We start from the raw sequence: 19,229 nt of genomic DNA, 5'->3' as shown, positions 1-19,229 counted from the left end.
CAGCCACACCGAGTCCACTTCCTCAAGGCTTCTTGGGCGTGGCTCTGGGTCATGGTCCTCAAATTTGGCTCAGAATAAATCTCTTCATTTCACAAAGTTCAGCTGGCTTCTTTTCCATTGACAGGACAATGGTTCAGAAATAAAATTATTCCTGCCCTGTCTCGGGCTGTTGGTGGCTCCACTTCACCTTCACCTTCACATTTCAAGCCCATTAATTCTGCATATTGGAATGACTGATAGCATAGCTTGTTCAGGTGTGTGTTTAATCGAGTTTACTTTAAGAACAACTTCACCTGTAAGTTCTCCAGAAATCCTGACTCAGTGGCACAGGAACCTCCACTGTGAAAAGCTGGAAGGTTGCTTTGACACCCAGCCTGAAAGGGGAGCCACCTAAGCCTGCGATTTCTTGGGTATCTCCAAGCCGATGTCCCGAGAGTGTGCCGTGGGGGCCCCGGATCAGGTGAGAAAGAAACTTACTGCTGTTAAAAATGTGGCCTCTCTTCTCCCATTATCCAGAAGCCCGATGAATCTTTTTCCCACAAAACCTGCTCCAGGGACCAGAAAAATCCCTGCCCCATCCCCTATTGTCCTGTGCACCGGGGGCTTTATTTCAACCCATTGTTATGTTGATTCCTCCTGGAAAACTCACCCCTGAGCACCATATATGGCTTGATGCTGGGTTTTTGCAGTTTCCTTGTGAGCCTGTTTTGAAAACAGGTCAGGAAGCAAAGTCTGTTTACCGAGAGCAAGAGGGAAGTCCAGAGCCCTGGCCTGGGTGGCTCTGCTGTCCTTCAGCAAGTACCACAATGTTGTAATAGCCAGGCCTCAGCAATAGAGAGAAATATTCCTAAAGGACTTCCTTCAGTGCAGTTAATTCTCAGTCCAACTCACAGCAGATAGCCATTATTAACATAAAGAAATAAATCCTCCCTGCCAATGGCCCCAGACTTGCTCTCCAAGGAGGGGCCCTCCAGACCTTCACTAAAGGGCCGTGGTGTCAGAGGGGTCAGGAGACGCTTGTCCTGCCAACCCCAGACTCCTCCCCTCCCCTCTGAGCCCCACTCTTGCCTGAGGCCCCGACTCTCCCTCCTCATCACATACCATTATGATGACTGGGTTCATGTCAGCCCAGCCAGAAGAGACAAGCTCCAAGTGCTTGTTGAATGGATGGATGAAGGAATGAATATCTAAAACCTTGTCCTAATATGACACATTGCTCCAAAGATGATTATTTGCAACAAATAAAATCATGGCAACACATACTTAAGGAAAGGAGTGCCAATGGAGAAGAAGCCAAACTCTGTAAAATAATTTTAAAGCGGTTTATTCTGAGCCAAATTCGAGAACCATGACCCAGAGCCATGCCCAAGAAGCCTTGAGCAATTGGACTTGGTGTGGCTGGGTTACAGTTTGGTTTTATAGATCTCAGGGAGACAGGGGTTACAGGTAAAGTCATAAATCAATACATGGGAGGTATACATTGGTTTGGCCTGAAAAGGTGGGACATCTCAGAGGGGCCGGTGGGGAGGGTTGGGGGGCTTACAGGTTATAGGTGGGTTTAAAGATTCTTTGACTTGTAATTGGTTAAAGACATAAAGCTTTGTCTAAAGGCTTGGAATGTTTTAAGATAAGGAGGTCTGTTTATCAGAGACAAGCCACAGGACATATATTTGTTGTGTAAATTGAGGACCTGCAGGTTTGTCTTGCATACCATTTGGCCTGTTAATGAATGGGTTACAAAGGATGTCCCCAAGAAGGGAGGGGGGCATGATGAGGCATGTCTGACCTCCCTCCTCCTGGCAGGCAATTCAGGCAATTCAGATTTAGGGTATCCCCTTCATTGGGAGGGGTTCCCTTCGGTCAGCCGGGGTGGGGCGAACCTTAAGATTTTATTTTAGTTCACAGGAGGATAAAGATAATGACTTTCCTGTTTCAGAAAAAGAAAATAGGAAAGTGAAAGAATTTAGGAAAGCAAAATGGTGTATCTTATGCCTTATCACTGCAAATGCTTAGCCCAAAAAATCATATGGCCTCAATGTAAGGTTTTTGGATTGTTAGAGCTGGTTCCCCATTCGACCCCAGGAACAGAGAGGCAGAGTCCAAGGCTGCAAAAGGCAAAGGGGTTTATTGGCTGGCTCGAGCCAGGGTCCAAGTCCCAGAGCACCAACGCAGTGGTCTCTTTATGAACTAGGACCCCGCCCTGGGGTAAAAGCTAAGCTTTTATGCTTTTCAGTAGGTTACATACGCTGTGCACACCATTCCCCCTCCCCCCTTAGTATATTTGCTCCTTCAAAGGTGGCTTCATCGAGTTGTCTCCTGATTGGTTGGCTCCAAGGTGCTCCACGTCCCAATACTTTTCCAGCTGTTTTGCAGAGTCATTGGGCGGGAAGAGGAGGACCCATCCCAGGAACTCATGACTTGGGCCCACCCGTCTTGGGGAAACCGAAACTTAGGCCTGTGTCAGGAGATTCAGCCTGTCATGGAGTCACTCCTGCTCCCCCTTCTGCCCTTCAGGATGGGCGGCGCCAGAGAAAGAAAGAGGAGCAGAGTAGAAAGGGGTGAGCAACGTGGCTTTATTTGAGCGCTCCCGGGCAAGGGTAACGGATCCCAAGAGAGGGGCCCGGGCGAGGTTCACGGGTCCCGGGAGAGAGGGGCACGAGAAGTCTCGCCGCCTAGAAGTTTTGAGTAGGTTTATATATGTTTTTAGAGTTGGGGGATGCACGTTTCTTTGGCGCCAAGAGTTTTGGCTTGAAGAGTCGGGAATTTTTAGGGCAAGTATTGAGAAATAGGAGGGGCTGGTGATATGTGTGGACTCCAGGAACCGAGACCCTTATCAGGGTAACCATCCAGGTGTGGTTATTCTTTAACTTAGCTGGGCCTTGCAGGCATTGTTTTTGGCAGGTCTCCTGGGCTTCTCCTTTTTTTATTAGGGAGGGGAGGGGTGCCTGCCACCAGCCTTACACTCAATCCTGGGAACTTATATTTACCTGCAATAATAAGAGATCTTTTATATGAAGTATAAAACTATAAAGGAGGCTGGATGTGCTGGCTCATGCCTGTAATCCTAGCACTTTGGGAAGCTGAGGCAAGAGGACTGCTTGAGGCCAGGAGTTTGAGACCAGCCTCGGCAACAGAGAAAGACCCCTGTCTTTACAAAAAATTTAAAAATTAGCCTGGTGTGGTGGCACATGCCTGTAGTCCCAGCTACTCGGGGGGCTGAGGTAAGAGGATCACTTGAGCCCAGAAGTCCAAGGGTGCAGTGAGCTATGATTGCTCCTGTGAATAACCGCTGCTCTCCAGCCCAGATAACAGAGCGAGATCCTGTCTCAAAAAAAAAAAAAAAAAGTATAAAGGAGACATTATTGGTAATTCCACAGCAGAAAAGGAAAATGTTCTCTTTGCCCTGTAGGACTCTCCACCTCCCCTAACCCTCAACTAGGAAAAGCCTCTGGGACAGACCAGTCCCAGCATCAGGAGATGCACCCCAAGGAGAGCAAGAAAACAACCAAGATTCAACCAGATGTGCCACAGTTCGCGTATAGCAAGGAGTCCAGGGCGAAGGAGATGGAGGAGCAGAGCCATGTGGGCTGGGCCTGGGTGAGGGGGTGGATGGAAGCTCTGGAGGGAGATTTGGGGAGGGGAAGCAAGGGGAGTTTTAGATGTGTTGCCCTGGGTTGTGCAATGGATGTCCTGAATTATTTTTCAAATGGTGCAAGAAATAATTGGACTGTCTTTTTAATTACTATGGCCTACCAGGATGTTGGCCTACCAGGACTGGGCCCCATGGGACATTGGATTATGGATGGGTTTCTCGAGGAGTAGAGGGATATCATCCAGCATGTTAGATCTAAGAGTCATAGCTAGCTGCACCCACGTTAAAATCATCCTTTTAGATCTTAGCCATGGGCAATTGTGCCACCACCACTTCCCACCTTTGACAAAAAGTGGTTGGGTTCAATTGGCACAATCGTTCTCATTCTCAAACTCCAATGGCAAAGCCAGAGAGATACTGTAGAAATAACGTTGAACTTGTCATTACGATGTGGAGACGCTGTAAAGGTTAGGCATGCATGTTTAAAGCAGAAAACTAGATTCACATGGCATTATTTTCAGTTCACTGAATTAAATAAAATTTTAAAAGGAACTTTTCTTGTGGCATTGCGAACATAAAATTAACTTTTCTCAACAATCAGGCAAATAGGCAATTTGAACACATGCAAGTAATTTCACTCCCTAATAGAGCCCCTAAAATGACAGCAGAGGGATTCTTTTTTAAGTGATGATGAAAACAAAAGAGGAAACAAGAAGAAAAGCATGTTTGGAAGGTGCACAGTGCAAGCGGAGTGAAGGCTGACTCTACCGCCCCACAAGCGTGGTCTGAGCGGCACTGAGAAACGCCAGAAGCAACTGGTTTATCCTGAGGAATCCTCAAAGGCCAGGGGACCCCAGCTCCAGACCCCCCTAAGTGGAAATACAGGCACCTATCAGGGAGGCAGCTTATGAGACAGTTAGATCTCTAGGTTCCTTCCCACCTCTGTGCCTGAGTGACTGACATTCACCACCCCTGGGTGGACAAAGGGGGCTGTCCTGGCTGGAAACATGTAGCTGAAAGTAAGGGTGCCCAAGTGAAATCAGGGTAATTTCATGAAAATGCGCTCCCAGAACAGAGCCCTGGCAGCTGGCAGCCCCTGCCCTCTGAGACAGGGAACCAGCAGGCTCCGCTCAACACAGGTAAAAAAGCCCTAACCACCCCAATCAAAAACAGGATGAGGTGAGAGAACTAGTTAAGACTGATCGAAACCAAGATGGCAAGGAAATGGACCTTGCAGCTCATCACACCCTAATTATAACACACTAGCATGCTAAAAGAAACTCCCACCGACACAGCAGGAGGAACCTTATAAAGGAAAGAGAGGGAGGGTTCTCAGTTCCAGGAAATCACTGCCCCTTTCCAAGAAATAACATGAATAATCCTCCCCTGCTCAGCCTATAACTAAACCATTGCTTAAATTTAAAAAAAATCAAAAGAACCAAGGAGCTGTTCCTCCCAGCCAGGAGAACTAGCCTCCATTCTGTCTGAGGAACAATCTCCCACCTCTGAATAAAACTTGCTTTCGCTTTACACTGTCTGCTCGCTCTTGAATTCTTTCTCACCCGAAGCCAAGCCAAGGACCCACTTGGACTCCAAGTGGATCCCGGCATTGAGAACCACCTTCATGTGACACCTCCTTATAGGAGATGAGAGGATGTTTTCTAATAAACGTGACCAGCCAGAAAGAGAAATCTCTGCCAACAAGATGGCCCAAAAGATCACTCTACAGGGGAGCTCAGTTACCAAACACCACTGATGTCCACTCAGTCCCTCCCAAAACAAACAGGAAGGAGAACAACAAGGGAGGGGGAAAGCAACTCAAAGCTAACAGAAACTATGCAGGAAGAAGACATTTAAAAGTATGTTAAAGACCCTTAGAGAGAAAGGATTAGATACTGCTTTCATGGAACTAGAAGAGAGTGCTATGAAAGAGAGACAGGAGAAGGAGGGAGACGAGAGGGAGGCAGAAACCAACTCAGAAAACAGAGAACTCTTTATATTAAAATTGTGATAGCAGATAAAAGGGCTGGTAGATAAATTTAAGGAAATCTCCCAAAAAGAAGCACAAAAGTGAAGACAGTAGCAGATAGAGAAAAATGTAAGGAAGTTGGAAGGCCAGTCTAGGAAGTCAAACATCCAAATATTAGCAACTGCAGAAAGACACAACCAAAAAACGGAAGAGGGAAAGTTAACAAAATAATACTGGAACATTGCCCGAAGGTGAAGTTGTATGTTTCTAGATTGAACAATTCACAAGAGCCAGGCACTAGGGTGAAAACAGAGGCATCATGAAAGTGTAGAACCACATGCAAGAAGAAAATCTGGTGAGTTTAGAGAGAGAGAGAGGAATAGGCCACATTCACTGGGTCAAGGGTCTCAGCACAGTCGTACCTCTCAACCATAACAAGGAGACAAGAAAACCAGGGAAAGTACCTTCAAATCACTGAAGGAAAATTACTTTCAAGCTAGATTCTACACCAGCCAAGCATGCACTAAGTACGTGTACAATGAAGGTATTTCAGATATGTGAGGCCTCAAAAAGTTTGCCTCCCATATCACTCCTTCTCAGGAAGCTATTAGAGGATGTATTCCAACGAAACAAGGGAGTAAACCAAGAAAGAATAACAAGAATGAGGAACGCAGTGCAGGAGAGAAAGACGTGGAGTAGCACTGAGATAATTCCAAAGGCCAGGTTGACAGCCAGGTACCAGAACCCACAGAGAGGTAGGAAAACTCCAGAATACATTTCCTCAAGAAGATGGAATTGGGAGGCCGAGGCGGGTGGATCGCTAGAGGTCAGGAGTTCGAGACCAGCCTGAGCGAGACCCCATCTCTACTAAAAATAGAAAGAAATTATATGGACAACTAAAAATATATATATAGAAAAAATTAGCCGGGCATGGTGGCACGTGCCTGTAGTCCCAGCTACTCGGGAGGCTGAGGCAGTAGGATCGCTTAAGCCCAGGAGTTTGAGGTTGCTGTGAGCTAGGCTGATGCCACAGCACTCACTCTAGCCCGGGCAACAAAGTGACACTCTGTCTCAAAAAAAAAAAAAAAAAGAAGAAGATGGAATGGATAGACCCTTGATGTGTCTGAATATTTCAAGAGGAGACTTGGATAACCAGTGGAAAGTTTGGGTTAGACTACTTACAGGTACTTAGCAGTTCAGGCTGCTATAACAAAATACTATAGACTAGGATGTTTATAATAATAGAGAAATTTATTTCTCAGTTCTGTAGGCTGAGAAGTCCAAGATCAAGGTGCCAGCAGATTTGGTGTCTGGCGAGGGCCTGCTTTTGGTTCATAGATGGCACCTTCTTGTGTCCTCACATGGTGGAAGGGGTGAAGGGTCTTTTTTTATATGGGCACTAATCCCATTCATGAGGGCTCCTCTCTCCTGACCTCATCACCTCCCAAAGGCTCCACCTCCTAATATCATCACCTTGGAGACTAGGCTTCAACATACGAATTATGGGGGACAGAAACATTCAGACCATAGCAGGTCCACTGAAAAGAAAAAAAACAAAGCAAACAATCAGATAAGAAACTTCTTAACCAAAAATGCAGGAGAGAAGAGTAATCCCAGTTTACTAAATGGCTCTGGACAGCTTACAACGTAGAGGTGGTTAAAAGTGAGAATCTTTTCAGCCAAACTTGGCATAAGACACCCTATTGGAAGGAGGGGATTGAAGGAAAACCCAGTGCACTACTGAGTGTGTAAAGTCAGTCTGAGTCGGTCCAGCCCAACAGAGCATTAGTTCTCCTGATCGGTGAGCCTCTGTCATCATCTTCCTCCTTGCCCTGGGATGTCTGTGTGTCGGGTGGCTGGAGGGTGTGTACATGCGTTTCTCTCAGGGGCTGCCCCTGCAAGCACACAGTGACCAGCATTTCTTGAGTCTGTCTGGGGTTTGCATGAGATCCCAGCAGTGGCTGGGCCTCTCCTGAGAGTGAAGGTGGAAGGAGAACTTCGAGGACGTGGGACGGCCCAGCGTCCTAGGAAGGAAGGAGCCCAGCCTGCGTCAGGACTCTCAGCTCACGGAGCAGCCTGGGCTTGGATAAAAAATGCCACCGTTATGAGTTCAGTGTGTTGATTTCAACACGTTCAGTAGACGAGACGCCTGCAGAGCTGTGTTTCTCAGATGTTAGTGCCCAAAGGGCTCACTGGGGACATCTCCATGGGACGTGGGCCTGGGGCGGGGCCGCAGTGCTGCAGTTGTCACAACCCCTGCCCCGGGGTCCCTGTGCCCCCTGCCCAGATGGCCTCTGCTCATCCAGGACCACACTGAGGGCAGGAGGGCTGTAAAGATGAAAAGCAATACGTACTGACAGAAAAAAAGGTGCGTGGTTTTAGTGGGACACAGATGTACTGAAACATCCACGGTGGCTCTGGATGACAGGATTTTTCCACAATGATCATGTACCGCTGTTGTAATACAAGTGGCACAAGGCACCTGCAGAAACAGCCATGGCGTGTGTAGTTCTCTGAGAGAAGGCTGGATGTACTCTGCCTTACAGCGAGAATGATTGTTAGGGATGTGATATTAAAGAACATGTCTAAAGGACGTATCACTCTCTCACCATGGGGGAGGAAGGCTCAGACCCTGCAGGGCTGGTCTAGCCATGGGCATCCTGGAGATTTCCCTCCCTCCAAGCGCTCCAACGCAAGATGCCCCAGTCCTCAATCATCAACGTGGTTCTTGGACTCGTTGTGGCACTTACAAGCATATTTACCAGGAGGGACATTTCTCTACCTTTTAAGAAAGTCTGTGGTCATGGTTCACACACACACACACACACACACACACACACACGGTTTGTGGACATTCTACAGGGAAGGTATGTCCACGTACCCTTCAACACTGTGTGATTAAAGATACCATAATAAATATGCCGACCAGGCACGGTGGCTCACATCTGTAATCTTTGCACTCTGGGAGGCCCCGGCGGGAGGATCGTTTGAGCTCAGGAGTTTGAGACCAGCCTGAGCAAGAGCAAGACCCTGTCTCTACTGAAGAAAAATAGAAAGAAATTAGCTGGACAACTAAAAATATATAGAAAAAATTAGCTGGGCATGGTGGTGCATGCCTGTAGTCCCAGCTACTCAGGAGGCTGAGGCAGAAGGATCCCTTGAGCCCAGGAGTTTGAGGTTGCTGTGAGCTAGGCTGACGCCACGGCACTCTAGCCCAGGCAACAGAGTGAGGCTCTGTCTATAAATAAATAAATAAGCTATCTCTGGGTTTTGGAAGAAAACTGCATTCTCACATAATTTATTCTTGGGGCAAATAATGATTAAATTACCTCAAATACATCTTTGGTCAACCCACAGGGCCCCGATGAGACTGGGTCTCAGTTTTCAGTGGAGGGAAGTTAACTGACAGAACAGGGGGTAAGGGAGGGGGAAGTGACTGCTGATTAATCAACAGCTTAAGTCTCAACTGAAAACACAAAGCAAAAGTTGCCGCCACATATCGGCACGGGTTCACTGAGTGCCACCCTCTGGGCTTTTTTATCACTGAAGCACGGAGCCCCACAGACTGCCTCATTTGTGGAACACTGCTATTCCTGGGGCCTACTGGGGTCGGCTTTGCTCCCAATTCCCAGCTGAGGGACCCAGCAAGCTGACCAGATCTGCAGTGGAAACTGGGCTGGGGTGGGTACCCAGTATTTTCACAATTTCAGTTGACCAGATCGGGGTGATGTTGGAACAAGAATGGCCACTCAGCCAGCAGGCGGCCACAGGGGAGGCTGTGATTTGAACTTCTGACCACTTTCCTCTACTATTAGCCAAGATCGTGTAGGGGTTTGTTGTGTGCTTGGATGAATTACCATCTTTTAGGGAATGCTGAGGTTTGATCTTGAAGATATGAATATTTATCTCACATTTCATTGCTTTCTAGGATATTGCAATGCTATTAAAAATAAGTATGAGAAAAGCAAACAAAGAGAAGACAATTCTGAGACAACACATAATTAAAAACTACCACCTTTGATAAATAAAACAGTTTATGCATTATATTTGCTGCCTAATTCCTTTTCCTCCTATTGGCACAAGGTTTGGAATGAGAAAGAAGGCAAGTAGGGCTGCTCGAGGTGGAAATAGGCTTGTTTATTATTACAAAGCATACAGTCTTCAAACTTCATTAATATAGTTATAAAAGCATATCATTAAAATAAATAGATCACCAGAAAATGTATCAATAAATACATTATTTTACCAGAAAAGATCTGTACAAATAAATGTTTTGCATAGATTTCGGACAGCTCAGTGTGAATACATCAGGGTTCTTCTTAAGCACAGGTGGATAAAGCTACTCAAAGAATAAAAGAAATAACTATTAATACAAAGAAGCTGCAGGATCAAAACGGGGGTGAGGGGGGCATTATTTCCTGAGCAGCGTTGACTTTCTACCACAGCTTCAAGCTTCTGTTCTGAAATTGTGATGAAATAAAGCCGGCAGGGGAGGGAAACCCACACGCTCCTCTTCGCAGCACCCGCCCGGCCCTCTGAGCCGCCTCCGCTTCAGCCGGAGAAGTTCTGAAAGACGTCGGCCGCCTCCACCCAGCTCGGGAAGCAGGCCAGGCCGCGCTCCCGGATCTGCGTGCGCCCTTTGCTGGTGATGACGTCCCCACTCTGTTTCACAATCACAAGCTTGGGGATGGCCGTGACGTTGTACCTCTTCCTCAGCTCGCTGCAGGAGAGAAGAGGGGAACCGAGGGGTTAGCACCTCCGCCCCCGCCGCACGGGTACAGTCACCGGGCTCGTGGGCTCCTTTCCTCCCGGTGCTGTCGTTTCTAACCCGGTGCTGCCCCCGAGAACGGCCTGCAGCCAGGCAACCGCTCTGGATCTGAGCCACCCAATCCCACAGCAACGGCCCACACGCGGCAAGCGTGCCTAACGAACCAAGGCTTTCGTTTTAATTAAATGAAAATGTAAGTGGCCACAAGTGACGAGGGTTACTGGATTGGACAGCATAGGTCTAAACCCACAAATAAACCCAATAATTTTTTATATCCTTCTCTACATCTTAAGAGTTTGGAAAATATCAGGTACATATACGCAAAAGTTAAACCTCCCTAACTTCTAAATAAAGCCAAAGCCTACAAAGTCAGTGATGCACTGGTTAGTGTTATTATGGATGAAACATCTCTTAGCTACATTGTACCATCATCTGTAACCCTGTGAGCGGCCTCTTTACAAAATTATTTCTATTCATTTAGGGAAAGGAGCATTTGCCTTAGTTTCGCAATTCTCCCCATAACCTTCACAGGGATTACCTCCCAGGAAACAGGGCAGCGAGTGAAAATCCCTGTCCTGTTCACCCGGTGAAGGGCCCCAGGATGGTAATCTGCTTTCCTGGATCTGCTGCCCTTAGGACTGTGACCCTGAGGCAGCAGGAGAAAGGCACTCGAGACATCCCTGGCACCGGGTCAGAGACAAACCTTCACGCAAACATGAAGAAATACATGGCCCCCTACACTCCAGTAAGAGAATATACTTCATTTCCAAGCATCCGTGAAGCTTTGACAAAACCAATCATGTTCTCAGTCGCAAAGGAAATCTTAATAAATTTCAAATGATCAGTAACATACAGACCACCTAATCAATCCCCAAGGGAACAGAACTAGAGACCAGTAAGAAATCATTTTTAAGAATGAGTTTAAAAACTAACTGTATGGTGTATGTAAAACAGCAATGCAGAGGACAAAATATTTAAAATAGAACAATACAGAGTATACTACAAATTCCAAGCTGTAAATACAATGAAACACATTTATCCAAAACTCATACACAGATGAGTTACAGACTTAATTCAAAAAGCTAGAAAAAGAATGGTGGAGCAAACACGAAGAAAATAGAAGGATAGCAAAATAAGATTGAGAACAGAAATTGCAGAAATAGGTAATGAACCAGTGAAAATCCACATGGGGTGAGGATGAAAACCCAACCTGGCTCTCAGGAAAGGCTAAAATAAGAACTAAATCTGTGCGGATAAAGAGCAAGGGAAAAAGAGAAGGCACCGGGATATCGGGAGTCAAGCAGGACGCGTCCCACACAGACCCAGTGTGGACAAACCCGCCTCGCGGGTGCTGGCGGGATGGCCCCAGCCTTCCCCTGGCACAGGACAGCTGCCAGGACAGGCCGGTCCCGGAGGACCAGCGCACAGCCCCACCCGGGCAGCTCCGGAAGCTGTCTCCCATGCTGTCCAAGGACTCCCATGAGGAGGGAAAGAAAATGTGGGAGGAAGAAAGAGGTAAACTACGCTATAAAAACTATCACACAAAGTACAAGGACACTTTCAGCACAGACGGCTCTGCTGAAACTGTATTTGCAGAACTGACAAACCAAAGCCTGAAACAGGGAGCAGACACAAATTGGTGTCACACTCAGGTTTAGGGGACACTTACTCCTCCCCAGGCATGAGTACTCAAGACAGACGAGGGGTGTAAACTCAAGCCCAGGGATCTCAGCTGGGCTGAGCCTGAGCAAGTCTGGCAACCACAGCGCTGGGCACGAACGGTGTGGCGGAAGCCATGTCCTCTCTAGTGCTTTAAGGCTCCTGCACAGCATCTGAAATTTGAAATGCCTAAGAAATTAGCTTTTCCCAGTGGCACAGAACAAAAATGTGAAAAAAAAGATAAACAACCCAAGTAGCTCTTTGCATAAAGACTGCACCAAAATGGCCAGCAGCGTAATTTAAGCTCGTTATCTGGTGGTTTTGGCAAACCAGTTATGTCAGCTCTTGTGCTTGGGGCAGTGGGACAGGACAAGACAGAGCACATCACGTTTCAAAACGGGAAGCCTGGCAGAGCCTGGCAGGGCTCTGTCATCCCAGGGACGTGGGACCTCATCCCCAAGGCCGTGAGGAGTCCCTGCAGGGCTGACGGTGGGCAGTGAGGGCGTCGGGGTGACAGCAGCAGCAGCAGCACCTCGGCCACAGACTCCTGAGCCATGCAGGTCCGGCTCAGCATCTGTTCTCCTGGCGGCTCCCTGGGAGACGCTGGTCCCCGCACCAGCCTTTGCTCAGCACTGTCTGAGCGACAGTGCTTCTTGAATTGGGGGCCCAGGACGAGCAGCTTCTGCGTCACCTGGGAACTCGTCAGAAATGTGTCTCCCCACACTGATGGGGGTGCAGCCTGCGACCCCGTGTGTGACGCTCAAGTTTGCTGGCCCTGCTGACATCTCCCAGGGCTTCCTGCAGCCCCTGCACTGACCGAGAGAAGGGAGGCTGAGCTTGTGTCCCCCCACAGTGGGGGTGGCAGAGGCCTGCAGTTGGCCGCTCAGCATCCAGCCAGTCCTGTGGAAACCATGTCTCTTCCATTTTCCCACATGGATCCGCCATGTTAGCTAGCTCATCTCTTGTCCCTAGATTCCTCTTCGGCACCACACGAGTAATAAAGTCCACCTCCTGGGGTTGTTGTGAGGATTAAATGATTAGTACGTGAACAACTTAACGAAAGATGGGGCTTGGCACATAATAAGTACTCAATAAACACTGGCTCTTCTTACTGTGTGGGAAGGACCCACCTTCCATTCCAGCTGGGTCTACTGCTCAGTCGGCATATCTCTTGGCCCTTGGCTACACTAACTAGTACAGAAATGGGCAACTAGCAGACTCAGAACCAGTGGGGCTCCGTAGCACTTCCCTGTGTGCTAGAAGAGAGGAGGTGCGGAGACATGCAGTCCAAGACACAGCTGCCATTCTGCCACCATGAGAAGGGACTGGATTTGCCTGGCAGCCACTGCCTGCAGCCCAAGAGTGAGGCACAAGGGGCAGAAGGCAAGCCACAAAATGCATCTTCAGCCTCCCTGGAGACCAGCTCCTGGCTGCTGGGTGTTTCATTTAAGCCAGCCCATAACCTTCCTTGTTTAATCTCGTTGAGTTGCTGCTGCTGCTGCTGCTGTTGCTTTAATTCCTTGCAACATTAAATGGAGCTCTGACACAGCCGGGGTGTGCTGCACGCTGGGTGCTGAGAATTAGAAAGAGGCTTGTGGCAGCCATGCTGATCTTCAAAGAGACACCCAGTGTCAGCCCTCAATCCCCACCTGGCAGCCTCTGCCTGGGGACACATGTAACCTTGGAACTGCACAGGAGAGGCAGCTAGCCACCCTCCTCCCCTGAAGTCATCTCGATCCCCTCTGGGCACTGAGCTGTCTCCACAGAGAAGAGAATATCCTTTGGAGGAAAGAGCATTGTCAGAAGGATTTTAACCATTTGGGAAAATTCAAGAGCCCAGTTCCTCCTTGTCCTCACAAGCACTGTAGCAACTGACGTTAGTCCCTGCCTTCGCTAATCCAGCCGCACCCTTGCTCCTGGCATAACTGCACTTCTGGGTTGCTATGGCAACCCCTGACTCCAGTGTCTTTCCATCTCAGGCAGCCGCAGACTGCTGCCAAGCAAATCACTCTAAAGCACTGTCTTTTTTTGCTCACTTGCTCCAACCACCCACCAAACATGTTCCCTGTGGCGCCAAGCACTGAACAACCATGTCTGGCTCCTCCCGTGGACAAAGAAACCTAGGAAACCCCTGGAGGGTTGGAGCAAGGCCAGCCCAGATCAGTCTTTGAACCAACAGCCGATTAGATGGGGACACCAAGGCCCTGGAGAGCAGCTGGGGGAATATTCTAACAGCCCAGTGCCTGAGTGGGGAAGTAGCATGAGTAGAAAAACAGAGGATCTGGGAGCCACAGAGTCAGTGGATTCAGGGATGTGTTGAATCCAAAGGGCACAGGGGGCAGCCAGAGCACTGGGCTAGAGAGAGGCAAGGGGCGGAAAGACAGCCAGGAGTTACTGGTGTGAACATCGACTCTTCCCCACTGAGCCATTCCCTGCCCAAGCAATGAAGTTGTGGCCAACTTTCTTTTCTATCAAATCCAAACTCATCCACCTAGAAGCTGAGGTGTTCCAGTACCAGCCATGGCAGGGGAGGCAGTGGTTAGAGCCTGGGCATGCAGGAGGAGGGCAGACCCCTTCCAGTCCTCCTTGGGGTCCACTGACGCTCCAGTGGCCAAGTGGGGACAAGAGTTGTTATGAGGCAATCATTATAAAGTCACACAAAATCACCATTGCTCGTCTCTTGTGAACAGCAGCATGCAACAGGAGTTCCTGCTGGTGAACTCAGAACTTGTTACTTCACTCTTGGACAATGAGTTTTACCCATAAACCCAGTAACAAAGGGAGGGAAGGCAAGGCAGGAGGGAACCTCATCCTGAAAAAATACCACCAGGGAGTACTGGTGTCTGTCCCCATTTTAAGGCCAGAGAAGGCTCAGCCCCTCCTCTCAGCCCACCAGCACTTGGGCACCTGGGCAAGGAAGTGACAACCCCAGCCAAACACCCGCATCTCCAGTTTCAGGGATGTCAGTAGGCAGCTGCCTCTCTGGGGACTGAAAGTGGCACTGTGTTGTGTGTTTGGGGGCAGGGAGACACCAAAAAGCTGATATGTACACAACTCTGAGGACAAGGCGAGGGTTTAGGCATCTTCTCCCTGCAGGTGCATGTGCAGCTGTCCTCTGCCTCCAGTCATGCCAAGGGTGCTTCACAGCCATGTCTTTGGAAGCATCTGCTTTCCTCCTCCTCCCTCAACTCGGGTAGATCACCAGGAAGTCAGCAGAGAGGGGGTGATGAGCTGAAGCCCCCAAGAGAAGGCAGCATGGGGTCATTTCACCCCGCACCTATCCAGGGGCACTCCCATAACGTCACCATCCTCAGCTCCCCTGTCCACACACCAACCACACAGTATCATGTTCTGTACACACTAGCAACTTCCCAAATGCCTTTGGGATGCTTTGCACATTTTTTCTTTCTTCTCACCAGTGCCTATTTCCATTTTGCTCATGATCCGATCCCATGAATCCAGGCTGGGACAAGCAGAACCTGAGGTGTGGCTCCAACAATTCCCACAGAATATTCCCTGTCTCCGCTAATACATGACAATGACAAATTCACGAAGTTCAGTCTAGAAAGGGGTAAGGACAAATAGCTACGTTCACAAAAAGAAAATCCCCTCTGAAGACAAAGAGCGGTGAAGACCAGGACAGCCAGGCTGAGAGGACAGGAGTGACGGCTGCCCCGTGCTCAGAGCTGCTCTCTGGATCCTGCTGCAGCTTGCAGACTGGCCAGATCAGCAGGGGAGACAGGAGGGAGGCCCGCATGGCCTTCCCAAGTGAGTCTGTGCTGCAGGGGGCCAAGCCTTTAGTCCTCTCAGAGAGGAAGTGGGCCAGGGCGGAAAGGCCGCCCCAGAACCAGGAGCATGGAATTTGCACCTCAATGGCACATCCTCTAAATGAGGCACTGGAGCAGAATGCGGGTCCTAACCGGTGGACATGAGCCCTTTCAGGTATCAGGTCAGCCCTGACAATAATCACGTGATGTATCATTATGCTCAACAATAACACACCTTGCCTACCATCACCCAGTGGGTAAATCCCAGCTCTGTGTCCAGTCGCTGACACTGCCACCGTCTCCCTTTCAAAACTGTGTTCTTTCAAAAGCTACTCATAACTTGAGTGCTAAGCACTCGAAGTGATTCTGCGAATCCTTTGCAAAGTAAATCACCTGTCGCTTAGACTTACCACCAATAAGACTTTCATAGCCCTGGTGTGGTGAGGCCTCCAGGAAGCAGGCCGCCCACCTGGAGGGCTGGGGCTTCCTGCCCGGGCTCCCCTCTCACTCATAACCACCAAAATCATGTGTTAGGCAGAATAATCAGACCTCTTCCACAGAACTTTCCAGAGTTAGCGTCCGCTTTTCATTTGCCAGAAGGAATGTCATCTCATGACAACTAATTTGGGGTAAAGCCACAACTGGATGATAATCCCCAGAGAAATGTGAGGCTGGCCTCTGTACAGAAACTCACATGGCCACCTCTTCAGGGGTGGGCTGGGACAATGCACCATTATGAAGTGTGATTTAAACCTAAGTCTGGACTCTCACAGCACAGGAGACCCCGACACCCAGAGCAACAAGTCCCCTGCCATACTCCCCCTGTGCCAATCCCTGCCCCTCCCTGCTTCCTCAGTGAACCACCGAGCTCAACCTCTAGTTCATTAGCAAAGTCTAAAATTCCAAAACAGAGCTGACGATTTCCACCTGGACACCTCTTTTCTAAAGCAAGGGTGGGGCCAAAGGTCCCTTCAGAGAGATTTTTGTCATCTCTGACATGTGCCTCCTCCTAGTTCTTCCTACATTTATAGTAATGAGCTTTATACCTTATAAAATTCCATCACTGCCAGTAAAAATTAAACCCCAAAGGCGGCCAGCAGCTGGGTTTTGGCCGTGGAGCCCTCGGCCCCTTCCTCCCAGCACAGCCTCCACCGCATGGACTGCGGGTGCCTGTCACACTGCTGATGGCCTCCCGTGTCACCCCCGCCCGCTCCCAGACGCCAACACCGAGCGAGCGGTGGTCATCCCCGTGGCCCCCACCTACTAAGCGAGAGGCGGATCCAGCGGTGTGGGCCCTCAGCCACCTGGGGCAGTGGTTCCCGGACAGGGGCCCGCGGACCCACCGCATCAGCACCACCGGGGCTCCTGGGAAACGCAGATCCCCGCAGCCCCAGACCCGCGCAGCAGAAACTCCCCCGGCCCGTGGGGATGCTGATGCTCCGGTTTTGCGAACCTAGTCTGGAGCCCTCCCTGTCCTGAAAGGCAGTTGGAACAGAGGCTGAGTGTGACTAACCTGCCGAGACCTGAACGGGAAGGCGGGGACGGGGAACGGGATCTGAAGGAGCTCCCGAGGGCGCAAGAGGCGGCCTGGGGGGGCCCCCGCCCGGCAGAACCCGCACTCACTGCCGGTAGGGGTCGTGGAAGGGCAGCGCCAGCCAGGCGCCGTGCAGCTCGCGCATGAAGGCCACCATCTCCTCGGCGCTGCCGTCGGCCGACACGAAGACCACCTCGAAGGGCGCGGGCCGCCGCGCCTCGCCCACCAGCGCCGTGTAGAAGTCGCAGAGCAGCGGCGTGAAGTCGCGGCTGGGCGCGCACCGGCCGGCTGCGAAGTACAGCGCCACCACCTTGTTCTGCAGCGCCGCCTCGGCCTCCACCGCTGCACCCTCACGGGTCACCAGGCGCCGCCCGCCCAGCACGTCCACCATGGCGAGGTCACACGGCCACCGGCGGCCCGAGGACGCCTGCGGGAGGACGTTCAGTTGCGGGCGGGCGGCGGCGAGCGCTGCGGTGCCCGGCCTCTGTCTGCACCGCCGCTCAAGGCCCGCCCCAGCTGCGCCCCGACCGGGCACCCCGCTCCGACCTCGGCCCGGGGCGCGCTTGTGGCTGCAGCAGGGGAGTCCGCACTGGGAGAGGGACTCTCACAGACTCCGCCACCCCAGATGCTGACGCGGTGGCTACAGCGCGGCACCCGCCCCCAGAAACCTAACCAGCCAGGCCACCCGGCGCCCTCTTCCCGCCGCGTCCAGCCCACACTCCGGTGCCCTCCCCTTCCCCGCCGCGCCCCCACTGCCGTCCCCTTCCGCCCCACACGCCCCGCCCTCGCGTCCTCCCCCGCGGCGCCCCGCCCCCACTCCGGTCCCCCTCCCCCGCGGCGCCCCGCCCCCTACTCTGGTTCCCCTCCCCCCCGCGGCGCCCCGCGCCCACTCCTGTCCCCCTCCCCCGCGGCACCCCGCGCCCACTCCCGTCCCCCCTCCCCCGCGGCGCCCCGCCCCCACTCCGGTCCCCCCGCCCCCCCGCCCCCACTCTGGTTCCCCTCCCCCGCGGCGCCCCACCCTGGGTGCTCTAGCCAGCGCCCGAGTCCATCGCCCTCCCCGCAGCAGCGCGCCCCAGGTCCGCCCCACTCACCCCCTCCGGAGCTCCCAGCGAACCACGCTCTTCCCCCTCCTCTACTCCCTCTGCCTTCTCGCCCTCCCTCTCTGCGCACCTCGCCGCCCCACCCCGCAACCCCGCCCTGGCACCTCCTTACCCGCCTGGTGCTCCCGCCGGGCCTGCGCTCCCCGCCCCGCTGCAGGTGTCCCGCCGCCGACTTCCTAGTGCTTTTGAACCCTGCCTTGGAGCTCTTGCCGCTGCCCAGCACCCTGGAAGGGAGAATGGGGAGGGTGGAGCGACGGGGGAAGAGGAGGGGTCGTTGGGCTTACAGCGGGCCTGGGCGGGTGGTGGGGCGTTTGCCTCTGACTTCCTGGGTCCTGGTGGGGAGGGTTCCTGGAGTTCTTGAAGAAATTAGGGCGGTTCTTAAGGAATGTTTTATTTGGAGAACAAGAGTATTAATAATGTGGCAAGCACTGTTGTAGGCCCTCGGAATTCTGCAGGGAGCAGAACGATTGCAACTCCCTGCCAGGCCGGGGATAGCATGGAGCCAGCTACGCACTGGTGTGAGTGCAAATACAAGGATGCGACAAAAATATTAATAAAATAAAATAACCAATAGTCAAGGTAAATAATGTTTTAATGCAACATTTTAAAGATTGTAAATGAATGCAAAAAAGTTCATGATGGGCCGGGCGCGGTGGCTCACGCCTGTAATCCTAGCACTCTGGGAGACCAAGGCGGGAGGATCACTTCAGGTCAGGAGTTGGAGACCAGCTTGAGCAAGAGCGAGACCCCGTCTCTACTGAAAATAGAAAGAAATGATCTGGACAGCTAAAAATATATATAGAAAAAATTAGCCGGGCATGGTGGCGCATGCCTGTAGTC

The 19,229-nt window shown here is 51.1% G+C and overlaps 1 protein-coding gene across 3 annotated transcripts; it reads right to left on the bottom strand.

Annotated features, from left to right (window-relative positions):
* Positions 1–8,693: 8,693 nt before the first annotated feature.
* Positions 8,694–18,988, bottom strand: NXNL2 (nucleoredoxin like 2). 3 transcript variants are annotated; one of them, XM_045562349.1, is made up of 3 exons: positions 18,502–18,988; positions 17,379–17,716; positions 9,678–10,281 (listed from the first exon to the last, which is right to left on the bottom strand). In XM_045562349.1, the coding sequence occupies exons 2-3, from the start codon at positions 17,678–17,680 to the stop codon at positions 10,113–10,115; spliced, it is 471 nt and encodes a 156-aa protein (XP_045418305.1). In that variant the 5' UTR covers positions 17,681–17,716; positions 18,502–18,988; the 3' UTR covers positions 9,678–10,112. The 3 variants fall into 3 exon arrangements, with proteins under 3 accessions (XP_045418308.1, XP_045418305.1, XP_045418306.1); XM_045562350.1 differs by lacking the exon at positions 18,502–18,988 and adding an exon at positions 18,381–18,447; XM_045562352.1 differs by lacking the exons at positions 9,678–10,281; positions 18,502–18,988 and adding an exon at positions 8,694–8,799 and having other exon boundaries at positions 17,379–18,007.
* Positions 18,989–19,229: the final 241 nt, after the last annotated feature.

The sequence above is a fragment of the Lemur catta genome, chromosome 10 (assembly GCF_020740605.2).
Source record: "Lemur catta isolate mLemCat1 chromosome 10, mLemCat1.pri, whole genome shotgun sequence".
NCBI lineage: Eukaryota > Metazoa > Chordata > Mammalia > Primates > Lemuridae > Lemur > Lemur catta.
This window is presented reverse-complemented; position numbering and strand designations above follow the sequence as displayed.